Source organism: Cibotium barometz, chromosome 20, assembly GCF_041138505.1.
Source record: "Cibotium barometz isolate CiBa-2024 chromosome 20, ASM4113850v1, whole genome shotgun sequence".
Lineage (NCBI taxonomy): Eukaryota > Viridiplantae > Streptophyta > Polypodiopsida > Cyatheales > Cibotiaceae > Cibotium > Cibotium barometz.
In genome coordinates this window covers 29260131-29277120 of record NC_141065.1, presented here as the reverse complement: position 1 = coordinate 29277120, position 16990 = coordinate 29260131, and the positions used below count along the sequence as shown (strand labels likewise).

At 47.2% G+C, this 16990-nt stretch overlaps 2 protein-coding genes across 2 annotated transcripts in view; both read left to right on the top strand.

Annotated features, from left to right (window-relative positions):
• Positions 1–14153, top strand: part of LOC147627764 (uncharacterized) — a 40616-nt gene extending 26463 nt beyond the window's left edge. The window contains exons 2-4 of the mRNA XM_086814724.1: positions 12478–12571; positions 12818–13024; positions 13124–14153. Coding sequence (XP_086670850.1) covers positions 12478–12571; positions 12818–13024; positions 13124–13881 — 1059 coding nt within the window. The 3' untranslated portion in view covers positions 13882–14153. The remainder of the gene's footprint in view (positions 1–12477; positions 12572–12817; positions 13025–13123) is intronic.
• Positions 14154–15221: 1068 nt separating this feature from the next.
• On the top strand, positions 15222–16743 carry LOC147627763 (uncharacterized). Its single transcript, XM_086815126.1, has 3 exons — positions 15222–15332; positions 15404–15552; positions 15881–16743. Exons 2-3 carry the CDS (start codon positions 15404–15406, stop codon positions 16185–16187), a joined length of 456 nt encoding a protein of 151 aa, XP_086671252.1. The 5' UTR covers positions 15222–15332; the 3' UTR covers positions 16188–16743.
• Positions 16744–16990: the final 247 nt, after the last annotated feature.

Here is a 16990-nt window from a genome sequence, read left to right as displayed (position 1 = left end):
CCATGATGCATTCTGTCTGTCAGATGCAATGCAAGACATATCAGTGTCTGAAGCACTTGGTGTGTCACTAGTGCATGTGACCAAAAGAGTGTACTCTTCCTGGATTACATTAGCTGATTGCTATGCTTTGTCATCAGAAGAGTCTGCTACTGCATTGCCTGCTTCTTTCCTTTTCTCTTTTGCAATCCCCTTCCTACATTCACTGATGTAGTGTCCAGGCTTGTGGCAGTAGTGACATCTGCCCTTCTTTTTGGGCTTGTTTGCATCCCCTTTGTCAGACTTTTCACCACCAGAAGAGGGCTGTCCATGACCAGCCTTGCTAGACTGTTGTCCCCCATGCCTAAAGCTCTTTGCTTTACCCTTATTCTTGGCTGTAAATGCCTTGTCTCTACCACGGTTGCTCGATAAGTTTGCTCTTGTTTGCTCTTCCTGCAAGAGTAAACCCACGAGCTCTTCAAAAGTGATAGGATCACCACCTCCTCTCATTGAGAGGTTGAGAGAGATGTGAAAGCCCAAGTAGGAAGGCGGTAAAGAATGAAGAGTGTTGGTGACCATATATCTGTCTGGGATAACCTCATCAATGTTGAGCAATTGTTCCTGCAAATCTTTCACTTTGGTGAGATGATTTGCCATGGAGTCACCCTCATCCATAGAAAGAAGATCCGATTGCCTCTTCAAGTAGGCAACTCTTGCCTCGTTGTGTACCTGATACATTGCTTCCAATGTGTCCCATGCAAGCTTCGATGTCTTGCAAGAACGAATGTGCGGAATAATAGTCCTTTTCACTGAAAGGGCTATCAATGACATGGCCTGTGCATCTCTAGAGTCCCATCTCTTCTGCTCTTGTGTGGGAGCAGGTTCTACATCAGGAGTTCTTTGAGCACCTTCCCTTTGAGGCGTCGCTGGCTGTATGGTAAGTGGGCGTGTGTCATCACCACACACGATGCCCCAAAGCCCTTTGGCTACCAGCAAATTACGGATCATAAAACTCCAGAAGGAGTAGTTAGATCCATCCAGCTTGTCCTCCTGGGTGAGCACACCAAATACATCTGTAGCATTCTGTGCCATGTCAACAAAATATACCTGCAAGCAAACCAAGCACCAATGTGCACTGCCAGGCAACCAAATGTCCTGTGCAAATGTATGCCTGCAAACAAAAGCAAGTGTAAACCTGCACCAAATTGTCCAATTACACACAATGTGTATACACACGCGACAAATCGCAGCTGTAATGCCAAATTACATGCTCCAATCTGAAAATCCCCAATTTTTATGCACTCCAATCGCTTCAATGTGCATCTAATTGGCCAATTTTCACAAAAGCCCCAAATTTCTGCAAATGAAAGAGGTTCAATTTGCTGATTTTGACCTCAATTTTGAAAACCCCCAAATTTTAATTTTCAATTTTGCCTCAAATTGAGAATTCTCCCAAATTGCAATTTTCAATTTTGCCTTTGAATCTGACTTGCACAGAAGTGTCTGCAAGATCTGCATATGACCTACACTGGAATGACTGCAAAATCTGTATTTGTATTTGGAAGAAAATGTGCAAGAAGAATACCTTTGGGGGCAGCACGTGTGAAGCAGGTGCTAGGGGGGAGCACCACAGGTGAAGAGAGCTGACGGTGGGAGCCGGCGGAGCTGTGCAGAGTTGCAGGTGTCGAGGAGAGCTGCAAGTGTCGAGGAGAGCTGCAGGTGTCGAGGAGGTCTGCAGAGCTGAAGACAGGGTGCATGTACAGCCAGGCGGAGGCGTGCAAAGCTGCAGGTGTCAAACCAGTCAGAGGCGGAGGCGGAGGGCGAGTGCTAGCGCGCGTAGCTGCAGCAGGACCCGGCGGCCTGGAGTCGTGCACGGCAATGGAGAGTGTAGATGGGCGTTGGAGGGAGTGAGCAGGCTGTCGGGTGCTTAGGTCGGAGGGTGCGAACAGCGGACGGAGGCGGCGCTGGGCAAGTGTTGTGCCACCGGGAGTCTGAGCGGCAGGGAGCCGTCGGAGGTGCACCAGAGAGGCGAATGTCGGGCAGGTGGTGGCGAGCGCTGGGGCGCGAACAGAGGCACAGGGCGAGCGCGCAGGTCGGAGCAGGTTCGCGGGGGCCTGGAGTCGTTGGCGCAGGACGGACGGACGGCCGGCTGGAGAGGGAAGAGCCACCCACGAGCTGAGCGGCAGCGGTGGGCTCCCCACTAGTGCCGCCTGTTTCTGGTGGCCGGACGGTGGAGCAGCGACGGAACCGTCGGATGGAAGGCGACGGAAAAACACAGTGTCGACGGAATTTGCAGGCTTTCTTCCAGCAGCAGAATTTCAGGGCCAGCTCCTAGCTCCCAGCTCCCAGCTCTGATACCAATTGTTGGGTGTTGGACTCACACACACAAACCTGCACATTAGGGTTAGGTGCAGGGTAGAATAGCTCACACACAGAAATGAGAGAGAGAGAGAGAGAGAGAGAGAGAGAGAGAGAGAGAGAGAGAGAGAGAGCCAAAAGTGTGGTATCCACAAAATGCAAGTCAATCCTTGCATGTGTGCCACATCCATATAATATAGAAGTACAAAATATTATATGTTAGAGTTGTCCTTTCACACTTGATGTCCAAGGGGAAAAACCACATGGGAAAAAGTGCCCTTGGTTAAGCCCTGTTCACACATAGCACTACCATAAGTGAGCATATGCCTACAGATCCGGAGGTTGATGACATCATCATTTCTCGTGATGCTCGGTTTGATGAGAGCTTGTTTGGCATTGAATCCTCTCCACCTGATGCATCTATAGATTTTTGGGACGGATTCATTCCCAGCGGATGTTAGTGATCTTATACATCTTCCACATCTAGCTCCTCCTCCTCCTCCTCCTCCTGTTGCTGCAACTCTAGTGCCAATTGCTCCTTTACAGCTACTAGTTCTTGTTGCACTAGCTTCTATAGCTCCCAATCTCTCTATGAGTCTTGCTTTGACTTCGGGATTACCCCCACCAGTTCTTACTTTATCACCTCTCCCAACAACATCGGATGAATCCTCTACTGCAACTAGATCTACTTCTTCACGCTTTGAGAGGAAGGCTAGCCTACCTTGGTGGGTTCAACAACTCTCGATGATGCTTGCCCATCATGCAGGATGAGCAGATGTGTGAAAGAGACCTGAGTTGAGGTAGTCCACTGACAACCTATTGAGAATGGAACTTTTGTAAGGCAGCAATGGGTACATGACCGAAGAAAGAATGCCGCAGAGAAATATGTGCCTCAGAAACCAAAGCCATCAAGGGGAAGAAAAGAGGATGAACATGTGAGTTAGTGCGAGAGATTTGGGAAGAAAAGTTGGTGATCTTACCCACTTCATGGACTCCATTGGCAACAACTAAGAGAGTCTTCCTGTCGATCACTTCAATGACCTCATTATCAAAGTACACACCAAGTCCTTTCTGAGAAGCTTTGTATACAAAAATCAGATTTTTGGAAATCCGTGGAACATGTAAAACATCATGTAAGGTGGTAGAGCCTCAGAGGAACCCAAAGAAACATTACCAACACCGGCAATATGAACTGAAGAAAAGAGAGTCTGGTAGTCCTCCAAGATATGGGCTTGATTGGTCATGTGGGTAGAAGCACCACTATCACCAATCCATTTCACCGCTTCAAGTGTGTCACTGACCTCTTCTGGAGAAGTCATCACTGTGATCAAGAGGAGTGGATCGAATCCTGTGAAGAAGTAGAGGAATCTGTGATTGCCATGTATGCAACTTTGGTAGATCCCTCCTCTGAAACTTTGTCCTTGCCCTTGTCTTTGGTGTTGTCCTTGTCAGATGCTTTGGAAGCAGCCTGGGCTTTATACCTGTCTTTGGTTGGCACACCCACAACAGAGGCCCTGGTGTAAATATACAGACAGGAGATGAGTGCTAACAGTATGATAGTTGGTTGCTGAAAGCTTCACGGAGTCATTGACTTGGGGAGGATTGTAGGCATAGTTGCAATGAAACGCGTTTCATTCAGTTTGAATGAAACGAAACGTTTTGTAAATGTTTCATACGAATGAAACGTGTTTCATTCGTGTCCACCTGGGAACTGTACAATTTAAGCGTTTTTTACCCAGATTCTTTAGTTTTGACTTGAAAACATGTTTTAATGTGTAAATGATGCATGTTTAATATTGTTTTGCAGGGAAGGCAACATATTTTTTACATATTATAAACTTATATACAAATTTTGGGGCTTGTAACCCCCCTGTTTTGTATGAAACGTTTTTGAAATGTCTGGGATTTGAAAGAAACGTTTATGAAACGCGTTTCATGAAACGCCTGGCAACTATGATTGTAGGATGGTATATGGGTAGGGGTGGGAGCAAGACCTGGATGAGAAACTCAAGGAAGAAAGATTGGGAAGAGGAACCACCTGGGGAGCGGGAGCAGGGGATCCAGGCAATGAAGGAGCTGGATGTCACGTGCATCCCGCACTTGGATGCCACGTAGACATTGCTGTACAGAAGGTGCAGGACCTGGGATGGTGAACTGGTCCCATGTGAGCCCAGTCCGGGACGAGTCAGCCAGGGATCCATCTCAGTCGTCCGAGGTCAGGTGTGCATCGTCCTGCACACGAGTCCAAGGTCAGGTGTGCATTGTCCTGCACAAGAAGTAGTGCCAGTCCGCGCTGTGAGTCTCCCTCTGGAATGATGTCAGATGTGCTGAGTATCTGGTTTGCAACTGGATGCCAGGCCTCTGTAGGCATGTAGGTTGCATGTAGAGATGGGGCCAGCCCATAGGGCTACCCCAGTGTAGGTGTTTGCAATTGCACTTGTAGAATGGGCATGGGGGAGGTATAGAACCACCCCCAAGGGGCCAGGAGGGCCCAAGCCTTGCCCACCAGCCAAGGCAAGGGCTGGAGGGGCAGTCGGCCAGCTCCAGAGCCTCTGGACAGGCAGCCGACAGGGTGTAAAACCCTAAGACAGCAGGCGGCCAGGTGTGGGGGGCAGTCCCACACCTCTGCGCAGCATGTCCAGCAGCCAGGGTGCTGCCCAGAGTCATGCGCAGGCTGGACAGGGTCTAAACAGGTGTGAAAACACTTTATTAAAGTGTGAACACAATTTAATGATGAAACTCAGTCGTGGGTGCTTCCTGAAACCAGCCGACTGCATGAAGGGAGGGGTATAAATACCCCAGCCCATAATCCCATCATTTATCTCACAATTCACCAAGAGCTCCAAGCATTCAAGGGCCAGGACAGCCAAGGGTTTGCTAAAGCTAAGGGGTGAAGGACTGAAGGTCAAGGGCAGGTTTTCCAGCCAAGAAAAGGTCAAGTACTTTGTATTTGTTTCAGATTTACATCATTCTAATTAAGCAAATACACCATCCGTGGTGGGGGCCCTACAGAGGGTAATTGGGACCCAATACTGTGTCCTTCTCCATCTCCCCCTTCTCTCTCTATTTTCTGCACATCGTCTTTCAGTTTTGTGCGTTAATTCCGTCGCGAAAAGAGTGCTGTTTTCTGAGTTTTGAAGTACCGATCCTTCTCCGAAGCTTCCGCACATTACAGTGGTATCAGAGCCTACTTCAAGGACGAAGATTCAGCAAAGAAAACCAGAAAATTTTTTCGCTCGTGTGGTTGGTTTTTAGACGCCGGTGGACTACCCTTTTCGGAGTGACTCCTGTCCCTCGAAGGACGGTTGGTTTTTAGCCTCCGGAAGCCTTCGGAAGTCTCCCACACAGATAGTGGATGGTCAGATTGCGTTCCGGAAAGGAACTGCATTTTCCCGCTATGGCGAACTTCGGCGACGAGAGAGAACCAGAACCATGGGACCAGAGTGCACCAGGCAGCCCAGCTAGGGCACCCGGCTTGAGTGTACAAGACATGTTCCAACAGATGATGCGAGCAATCGCAGACCAGACAACCAAGTTGGACGAGCAGAAGGCGCGGATTTTGGCTATGGAGGAGCGTTCTCGCTCTCCAGCGTCGCGTTTTCCATCTCCTCCTCCCTCTCCTTCCGTACCCCAGATACCAGATCCTCGTCACAGGGACCCTCTCGAGGGGTCACAGCCGCAGTCAAGCTCCTTGCTTGAGATGCAGATACGGGCATTGGAGATTCGACAACGAGAAGACGAAGCCATGCGACGAGTGGAACACGAGCGTTACCTCCGAGCTTTGGACGCCAGATTGACACCGGCGGCGCCCTCGAATCATTTTCCCGAGAAAATGAACTTCAGTAAGTATAATGGTAAACTCGATCCCACTACTCTGTATTCATGGTTACATCAATTTGAAGCTTACTTTGCCGCAGTTAGGAAATCAGAGATTGACAAAGTGATCTTAGCCAGTTGGTATTTGGAAGGTGAGGCCATTCCTTGGTGGACTCAGTGGGCTCATGCCCACACCAGATCAGGTATGGCAGCTTATGGGTGGGACGAGTTCGTCCGTGACCTTAAGCAGCGGTTTTTACCGCCCCACTACCTTGAGCGACTCGAAGACGAGTTCAGGGGTGCGCGTCAGAATGCGCAACCAGTCCTTCAGTTTGCCAATAGAATTTCGACCTTGTGTCTACAATTAGGCTTATCTGATGCGGACAAGAAAGGGCAGTTTTTGTATGGCCTGGACACGCACATCCAATGGGAGGTGCGTATGTTTAGACCAGCCACCTTTGAGGACGTACTCTCGCTTGCGCAGAGTGCAGAAATGAAACACAATGGTGGCAAGCCCAAGACTTCCCAGCCGGCTTCTCCCAAGGCTAACACCTCGGGGGGCAAAAGCCAGAACCAGACGGGGTCTTCCCCAGGACAAAGCCCGGGAGCCTCTGGCTCCAAGAACTCGAACAATGCGTCTAAGCTTACTCCAGAACAGAAAGCGGAGGCAGGCAAGACAGGTGGCAAGTTGAGTGCTGAGGAGCTTTCTCAGTACAGGAAGGAGGGTAGATGTTACTTTTGTCACACAAAAGGACATACTTCTCGGGATTGTCCGAAGAAGCCTCCAAAGGCCGCCGCCGCCTCCACAGCTTCCGTGGTGAGCACAGCTCCCACACAGACCCCAGTGGCTACCCCTAGTTCTTCCACCCCCGGTGCTTCAGTTGGAGCAATTATTAGCCGGGAGCTCGAAGATAAGCAGAAGGGCGCCCATGACCAGGAGTATGAGCGCAACGAATTGCTCAAGTCCTTTGGCTACATAGGTGGCCAGAGAGTCGTTGTCTTGTTTGACAGCGGCAGTACGGAGGATGTGATCACGGAAGAGGCCGCTAGGCGTGCCCGTTTCGAGCTGACTCCGGTGGACAAACAAGTTGAGGGATTTAGCACAAGTATGACAACGAGCGTCAAGTATGAAGCTCTAGGTGCTAAGTTAGTCATTCAGGGCATAGAGTTTGTGCGTGACTTTATGGTTGCCCCTCTTGTAGGAGCAGACATAATTTTGGGTATCCAGTGGTTTCACAAGTTCCTTCCTGATGTCAAGTGGGACAAGCACACGTTCCAGATTGATCGGAATGTGTCAAACACCCCTGTGACCATTAAGTGTGAGCCAGGTATTCCAAACTTTCCGCTCATAAGCCACTTGCAGGCTAAGCGAGCAGTCAGGAAAGGCGCACAGTGTGCGATGATTTACGTCCAGACAGCCCAGACGGTGGCCAGTGCTTCCGAGAAGTACTCGGTTCTCCATGAAAAGTTCCAGAAGATTTTTCTTCGGGACAGTCTCCCTCCCCAACTTCCCCCGTCCAGACCGGAGGATCACAAAATTGATCTCCTCCCAGGCTCGGAACCCCCGAGCAAGTTTCCGTATCGCCTTTCTAAGGCAATGGAATCGGAGTTGGACCGCCAACTCCAAGAATTGTTGCAAGCTGGCTTCATCCGCCCGAGCGTGTCGCCGTTTGTAGCACCGATCTTATTTGTCAAGAAGAAAGATGGGTCTTCTCGGTTGTGTGTCGATTATCGTGCACTCAACAAGCTGACTATCAAGAGCAGATTCCCGATGCCTCGAATTGACTATATTCTCGAGAGGCTGAATGGAGCTAAGGTGTTCTCTAAATTGGATTTAAAGAGTGGGTACCACCAGGTTCGGATTGTTGAGGGGGACATCCCCAAGACAGCTTTCCGTACAGAACGGGCCCACTATGAATTTGTGGTCATGCCATTTGGTTTGACGAACGCCCCAGCTACATTTAACCGCATGATGATGCGTATTTTCCGGGAGTTGATTGGAGTGTGTGTGTTCATATTTCTGGACGACATACTCATATTTTCAGCTACAGTTGAGCAGCATGACATTGATGTGGAGAAAGTCCTTAGGTTGCTGGAAAGCAACGAGCTCTATGTCAATGAAAAGAAGTCAGAATTTTATCTGTTCCAGGTACATTACTTGGGATATATAATCAGTGCCGAAGGCATTCGACTTGATCCGGCTAAAGTGGCCGAGATTGTTAACTGGGAAGTACCTCAGACTGCTTATGACATTAGATCATTTGTGGGTATATGCCAGGCATATTCCACCCACATTGACAAGTTTTCTGATCTCTCGGCAGACCTCACCGATCTGCTAAAGGGAGTGAAAACAAGGAGGCAAAAGATTCGAATGACTCCACGAGCATTGGAGGCATTCCAGAACCTCAAGGTGGCTTTGTCTGAAGCGCCTTGTTTAGCCCTTGCCTCGTGGGACGAACCATTTCAGGTGATCACCGATGCGAGTAACATCGCAATTGGAGGTGTATTGCAACAGAATGGTCATCCAGTAGCTTACATGTCTCGTAAGTTACTGCCCGCCGAAAAGAACTATTCAGTCTATGATCGTGAACTCCTAGCAGTTATACAGGCCTTGAAACATTGGAAACATTTCTTGTATGGCCGTGACTTTGAGGTTCGCACTGACCATCAGGCATTGCGCTGGATTCAGACGATGCCCAGTGCACAGTGGAGTGATCGACAGCACCGCTGGAGTCAGATATTCCAGCAGTTCGGTGGTATGATTGAGTACCTTCCAGGAAAGGCCAATCCAGTGGCCGATGCTTTGAGCAGGAAGGGACAAGTATCTGCGATTTAGACCACTAGACTGGACCTTGTTGGTACAGGACTAGAAGACATGAAGCACACGTACGCGGATTCCAAGGAATTCGGTACTCAGTGGGAACAGGCATTGGATGCCACAGGACCATGCCATTTTCTGATACGCGATGGTTGGCTTTACTACAAAGGCCGACTGTGTGTCATGAAATCATTCCGGGCAGCTCTTCTCCATGATGCCCATGACGCCATTACAGGTGGTCATAGGGGCATGAATTCGACTCTGGAGAAGTTAGAACGGCAATACTATTGGCCAAAGATGAGGCGTGATGTGTTTACATATGTACAACGTTGTGACATTTGTCAAAAGGTGAAAGCTCCTCGTGGAAAGAAGATAGGGTTGTTACAGCCTTTGCCAATTCCTGAGGGTCCTTTCCAAGACATTTCGATGGACTTTGTCACAAATCTGCCTCCCAGTCCGAGTAAGCGTAATACACAGTGTTTGACTATTGTTGACAGGTTCAGCAAATTTGTGATGCTTATTCCTTGCAGGGCCAATGTGACCGCCGAGGATGTTGCCCAGCTATTCATTCGGCATTGGTACCCGATTGGTGGGATTCCTAGGACCATAGTGTCAGACCGAGATGCCAAGTTTACCAGTCATTTTTGGAGGGCATTGTTTGATAATTTTGGTACTAAGTTGAATTTTTCTAGTGCATTCCACCCACAGACAGATGGCCAGACAGAGATATACAACCAGTTGGCCTTTGATGTGCTGAAGTGTTATGTCCACGATCAGCAAGGTAAGTGGGAATCGTTTTTGCCTTTAGTTCAAGCTGTGTTGAATGACTCTTTTTCTTCAGCTATTGGCAGGACTCCATATGAGGCAGCGTTTGGAAGGCCTTTCCAGTCGTTGTTAACCAGGACTTCGTCTTCAGTACCGGAGGCGAACAGAGTGACGGAGTCTTACCAGGAGATCCTAGAGTCCGTTAAAGACAGATTGGCTAAAGCGCAAGAGGCCTACACTCGGCAGGCCAATAAAGACCGAAGGGACATGAAGTTTTCGGAAGGAGATTGGGTATATCTTCGGATTATGAAGCAAAGATTAAAGCAGGTGGGCAAGCGATGCCCAAAGTTGTCTTTCAGGAGCTTCGGACCATTTCCCATCCGGAAAAAGATTAATGAGGTGTCTATGCAGTTAAAGCTACCTCCGAGTTGGACTATGCACGATGTATTTCATGTCAGTTGGTTAAAGCCATATGCAGGTCCACCCCCTTCAGAGGTCAAAGACGAAGCGGAACCAGACATCATTGATGAAGCAGAAGTAATGGTTCCAGAACAGATCCTTCTGCACCGTTTCAAGCATGGCTCAGGCCGAAGACTACGACAGTTCCTCACGAAGTTTCAGGACCGAGGAACTCATGAAGCGGTATGGCTCGACAAGGAATTTTTCGAAGATTATCCGGCTTTATTGACGGATTATTTGGAGGCTATGCAGCTTCCGTCAAGTTAAGCAGAAGGGGATGTCACGTGCATCCCGCACTTGGATGCTACGTAGACATTGTACAGAAGGTGCAGGACCTGGGATGGTGAACTGGTCCCATGTGAGCCCAGTCCGGGACGAGTCAGCCAGGGATCCATCTCAGTCGTCCGAGGTCAGGTGTGCATCGTCCTGCACACGAGTCCAAGGTCAGGTGTGCATTGTCCTGCACAAGAAGCAGTGCCAGTCCGCGCTGTGAGTCTCCCTCTAGAATGATGTCAGATGTGCACAGTATCTGGTTTGCAACTGGATGCCAGGCCTCTGTAGGCATGTAGGTTGCATGTAGAGATGGGGCCAGCCCATAGGGCTACCCCAGTGTAGGTGTTTGCAATTGCACTTGTAGAATGGGCATGGGGGAGGTATAGAACCACCCCCAAGGGGCTAGGAGGGCCCAAGCCTTGCCCACCAGCCAAGGCAAGGGCTGGAGGGGCAGTCGGCCAGCTCCAGAGCCTCTGGACAGGCAGCCGACAGGGTGTAAAACCCTAAGACAGCAGGCGGCCAGGTGTGGGGGGCAGTCCCACACCTCTGCGCAGCATGTCCAGCAGCCAGGGTGCTGCCCAGAGTCATGCGCAGGCTGGACAGGGTCTAAACAGGTGTGAAAACACTTTATTAAAGTGTGAACACAATTTAATGATGAAACTCAGTCGTGGGTGCTTCCTGAAACCAGCCGACTGCATGAAGGGAGGGGTATAAATACCCCAGCCCATAATCCCATCATTTATCTCACAATTCACCAAGAGCTCCAAGCATTCAAGGGCCAGGACAGCCAAGGGTTTGCTAAAGCTAAGGGGTGAAGGACTGAAGGTCAAGGGCAGGTTTTCCAGCCAAGAAAAGGTCAAGTACTTTGTATTTGTTTCAGATTTACATCATTCTAATTAAGCAAATACACCATCCGTGGTGGGGGCCCTACAGAGGGTAATTGGGACCCAATACTGTGTCCTTCTCCATCTCCCCCTTCTCTCTCTATTTTCTGCACATCGTCTTTCAGTTTTGTGCGTTAATTCCGTCGCGAAAAGAGTGCTGTTTTCTGAGTTTTGAAGTACCGATCCTTCTCCGAAGCTTCCGCACATTACACTGGAGTATCAACATGAGAAGGAGAAGCACTAGAGAAATCTCCTAAAGCCATGTCCTCTGACAAGAAACCTTCTCTGAAGGCAGAGGGCTGTAAAAAAACAGCAAATAGCCTCCTCTCAAGCTGTGCACAGCAAGAGGAAAGAAAGAAGAAAGGGAGGGAGGGTGGGAAAAGAGAAATAGAGAAAGCAAATCTCTTAGGAACTCTGTCCTCAACACTTAGAAGAGACCTGTAGATCAGCGTTTGGCTCTGATACCATGAAAGAAAGAGCATCACAGGTTGTAGGCCCAAAGCAAAAACTGTAAAAGATTGGAAACAGTTGATTATTGCTGAAAATGAGCACGAGGGAAGCCATACGTGCTCTCAAGCATAAGAGACTGTTGCTACAGCCAATGACTTCGAGCAGATATGCAAGAATGAGAAGAAAAGTGAGGGGAAGGGTGAGAACACCCTTCTATATCCCTCCAGAGAGCTGGTCGGCCAGCTGTAGGAGGCCGACAGCTGTCCAATAGCATAAAATGCTATAAAATGCCTAAAAAATGCCTAAATAATATCTGCTAAATATGCCAATGCAGGGTCTCATAAAATGAACAGTACAAGCATGAAAAAAGGTGACGTAGACCCTCTGGAGATGATATATTCCAACAAATCTTGACATAAGCATACAGTCGAGTGGGTGCTTTTCTACACCTTGGAGACTTGAGCAGAATTTCTATAGTCGGAGGTGAATTTGCAAGGGTGGTCACAGTAGCATACACATGCACAGGCATACTAATACTTTTGGGGCCACAGATATTTGTCTTGCTGGTTATACAATAGAGTGTAACATTTGGTACTTCAAAAACGTAAAAGGTGTTCTCAGAGGGATCATTGATAAATACAGCTACCAAAAGAACTGACTTCCCTGGCTTTCATGCAGTTGTTCAAAGAGCCAGCTCCTCGTGGAGGCAAGAAGGTGGAATGGAAAGAAGTGATAACTGCAGCAGAGGGAGTTGCCAAGCATGCCACTACAGGTAGGCCTTACGAAAGCTTTAACTTATTGTGTTCATGGCACATGTCGGGACTCTTATGTTCACGTCCTGCAATCTTCCCAGCTCATGTTGTATGTTTCCTTCGTCTGCAAAAGCCAAGAGGAGTCCATGTCACTGATGAGGTTGGGCGAGCCTGAGTTAGGCTTCACATTCTCAGGAAGATTTGTTGCTATTTTAACCACACTGAATCATCCTTCTCACTGTCTGTTTTCTGTTTTATGTTTGCAGCTGGAGTTCTTTGGGGAGGAAAAGTTTTAAAAAAAGATGGGATGGACAATATTCGCTCTTATACTCGAGCTTTACAGGGATTCCTTCTACTTTGCCATGGAAGCACTGTTGGAGCCGGATCCACTTTGCTTGCATATGTGGATCTGGCTTCCAAGCAAGTGGCAAACACAAGCTTGAACTTGTTGAGAGGTGCAGTTGCTACGTCAGGTATATAGTTGACGTATCAATAGGATTTTCTGCAGTGGTTCATAAGCTGGTAGGGGTGTCCTACAGGATGGGAATTGACTCACTAGTGAATGATCTCAGGAATGGAAAACAACACAAATGAGATTGATCTTCCTGTACTAGTTGGTTGTGTATGGGAAGCATGTGAAGCTGTCAAGAAGACCCCTTCCAACAACCACGTTGCCATTGGCCGAAGCTTGACTCAAGTCGCTTTTTCTGTTAAAGATGTCCTTCGAGAACTTGGTGATTTCAAACAAGAAAGTGTCTCGAAAGGTACTAATGAAGTGACTGCCACTGGGGAGTCCGATACCACAGAGAGTGGCGACACCGAGAATGATTGTCTACATGGAACTGAAGGTGAAGCCAGCTCTTCAGATGAGAGCAGAGAGTTTACTGACATTTTGTCGGCGGGAGAGATGCAGGTCGTGCAGTCGGTGAAAGAGTTCGTATCTTTGTTGTTGTGCTTGTTGAAGCAGATCTTGTACATTGTTGCGGGCACATCTAAAGCGTCAAAAGGTGTACCTAGTGTTACTGAGGATGCTACCCCTATGTGGGAGAAGCTTCTAGAGCTGAGCAAAGATTTAGGGGTAGGAGTGGATGAACTGGGGGCTTCCCTCTATCCACCACAAGAGATCGAGACACTACAGGCAAGAGTTGCAGAGATAGATGGTTTGATTGAAAGCATGCAGGGAGTCGTCCTCTCCTTGAATGGATCCATACCAGAAGATTTTGGCCTTGCAGCGAATGCATCCAACGATGCTGGGGTTTCTTTGAAAAAAGTTTTAGAGGCATCTAGCAGTACTGTGACAGAATGCTGTGGATTGAACGAGTCTGGGTGATGAAAGATGATGTCGTTTTATTCAACTTGAAGGCAATGGATGCGATGTTTTGGCTTGTGGCTCAAACAAGACTAAAACATATTTTTTATGAAAAGGTTTACAGAGCTTTGGATTTGAATCATACGTAGAAGCAAGGATGAACTCGTGTAAATGTACTGTTGATATCACCACCCCCCCCCCACCCCGGGTGTTTCAAAGTGACTTTGAACATGAAATGGGGCTTGTAGGTGTGCGCATATGTAAACATCACCTGGACAAAGCTTTTTAGTGACTTGACATTTGCAGATGCTAGCTTGTCGTAATTGAAGTGTGAGCTTCTATACATGATATTCCAAAAATTCTTCCTCCCTTAGAACCTCCATATATTCTTGAAACATTTTGAAGAAGCCATTGAAGATTTGTCTTGACCAAGGTCCAAGGTATCTAAAAAAAACAGACTAGTTATATTATATTAGGTTTTGGGGTTAAAACTTGTGCCCCCCCGCCAAGGCATCTTACTCAGATATTTGATCTCCATTTAGTATGCATGATACTCAATGGTGAGGCAATTTTGCTCAGTATATTGTGATTATGCAAGATCTCCATGGAGTGTGCATGATACTCAATGGTGAGGCAATTTTTGCGTTATATATTATGATCAGTCATAAACTATGTAAGATCTGATGAGGGGCAAAGTTGCTAGATATTAGCCCCAGAATGCATGTATGGGATGGAAGGGCAGAATAGAAGCATGCCTTTGACATTTTCATAATGATATCACATGACAAATTCTTGAGGTGGGATGTGAGACAATGGAATCCTCTAGCCTTTGAACATGGAAGCCCCTTTGAAGGCTTTTTTGGAATTTGGAAGGACATATGTTAAGGTTAACACGAATAATCTGAAGGACTAGAACATGAGTTTCATGAATTGAAAAGTTTAATAGAAGTGAAGTGGTTTTATTTAATGGTGGAGAATCAAAGCACAAGCTGGAGGAAAGTAATGGTGGAAGAGTGAAAATACAATGGAGGAGAGACAATGGGCAGTCCATGAGCATACAAAACGAGGTATGAAAGGTTGGTTTACTCATTATCATGAGATTTGCATGGATAGTTATTGGCTTTTTGATTATACTATCCCCACAAGTCTTCTCTCTCTCTCTCTCTCTCTCTCTCTCTCACACTGATAGTTAAAAACTTTACTAGTTCAAGCATTTAATGTTTTCCACTAGTTACCTTGGGTAGCCTAAGATGTTTGTAGGAAAGCAAGCATCCATAGTGGCCCACGTGGCTACCCAAGCTCAATGCTCAAATTAGCTAAGGCCATTATTTTAGCATTTTAGCACCAACTTAGATGCCAAGCTCTTTGCCAACTCACACCCTTTTGTGCAAGGGTGTTAGGGTAAATAGGGCTCCCATCGAGTCTGAGACTCTTTCGCAAAACGTCTGAGGCATCCTCCCGTGCGATCAAGGGTAGGTCATGCTCTCCCTATGCTTTATCATGTTTTGCTTTCCGTGTCGGGCTAACCCTTGCCTACTAGCAGATGGATACGAAAGCAGAAAGCAGCTACTGGAGCAACATCGATACCTACCAGATTTCGCCTGATGACAAGTTTGGGGTTTTGCGGATGAAAGCGGAGACTCGGGTTAGGGCTTTGCATTTTCTCATGGAGACATCTGTCGAGGTTTCTAGGTACTCCTCCCTCGTCTAGCGCTTTTAATGAGCAGTATCAGGGAAAAATGGAAATCTGTTTACCTTTCGGAAGTAACGTTGAGGAATGTAAGGGTTATGCTGTTGGAGGAGGGCAAAGAAATTGGGAATTGGGCAAGTGAAGATGCCTTATGGCATTGAAGGTGAAAGAGAAGAGCAGGAAGGAAAGAAAAGACAAGGAGAGAGAGAGAGACAGAGAGAGACAAAGAGAGATCTTTGATTTGGAGATGAGAGACATTGATGAGGGTACATGAAGATAGTGGAGGTGCATCTTGACCTAACAGTTATTGTATCTCCATGGTTGTTTCAGGTTCAATGATATTAAGGGTGAGCTTGGTAGAAGGAGACTCCATGCTGCTCTCTTTAGCAGATTGGAATTCTTGACAAATCCCTCTGAGGTTTCTATTAAAAGGGAGTCAAAGTTGGAGCATAAACTTCAATATTTGCGCCCTGTGTTGAAGAACATAATAGTGGCACCACCCAAGCTTGCAGATCTATTAGCCAAGGCGGCGACATCATCCCCAGATCTTGTTACCTTGGGTAGCCTAAGATGCTTGCAGGAAAGCAAGCATCCAGAGCAACCCACGTGGCTACCCAAGCACTGTAAAAACAACTAAATTGACGGAAGTTGTTGGAAAAGCAACAGGACACTGCTCAAATTAGCCAAGGCCATTACATGACAGATCAAAGGAGGGGGAAATATCGCCTTTGAGTTCCTGCAGGATGATCTGACGCTCCTTCTTGATGGGGTTCTTGTCCAAGGAAAAATTCTGGATGATATCCGCAATCGATGAGCTTGAAGCCTGTTCTTATGTTCAACGGGGATTCAAAAGTACCTCACAAATTAGAAAATTACAAATTCGTTGTCACATTTGAAAATGAGTTTTGTATCATGAATCAACATGTAGGACTAATGGCCGCCTTCAACACTGAAGGTGTTTTCGTCCACTTTCGATATTGAAAGTGCTATTTGGGAAACGGGGAAAGGGCATGTTCTCCTATGTTTATTGAATTTTGGGGAGGATTGTGCCAACTCCTTGCCATACTTTATTATGTATGGTTTTTTTTAACCTTCACTCACATAAACGAGCACGAAAATCCTATGACTTGATGAATGGTGTGTAACTCAAATTCAAATGTGGTAATGAATTTGGAATTATCTACCTTGCGATATACTCTGAGATCTTTGTTGATGTCCATCGATTCCTCACGTTGAATATAATCATAGGCTTGATGTTCATACTCGTTCGAGCTCTATAAGCTGTTCATATAAACTTGAGAACGACACGCATACGAAGAAGACAAACTTGGTAATGAATTTGGAATTATCTACCTTGCGATATACTCTGAGATCTTTGTTGATGCCCATCGATTCCTCACGTTGAATATAATCATAGGCTTGATGTTCATACTCGTTCGC

Bases quoted from the DNA above. Each gene is read 5' to 3' on its own strand.
- LOC147627763 (XM_086815126.1), top strand. From the start codon at position 15,404: ATGGATACGAAAGCAGAAAGCAGCTACTGGAGCAACATCGATACCTAC. The intron at 15,553-15,880 runs GTACTCCTCCCT...TGGTTGTTTCAG, and splicing joins ACATCTGTCGAGGTTTCTAG to GTTCAATGATATTAAGGGTG.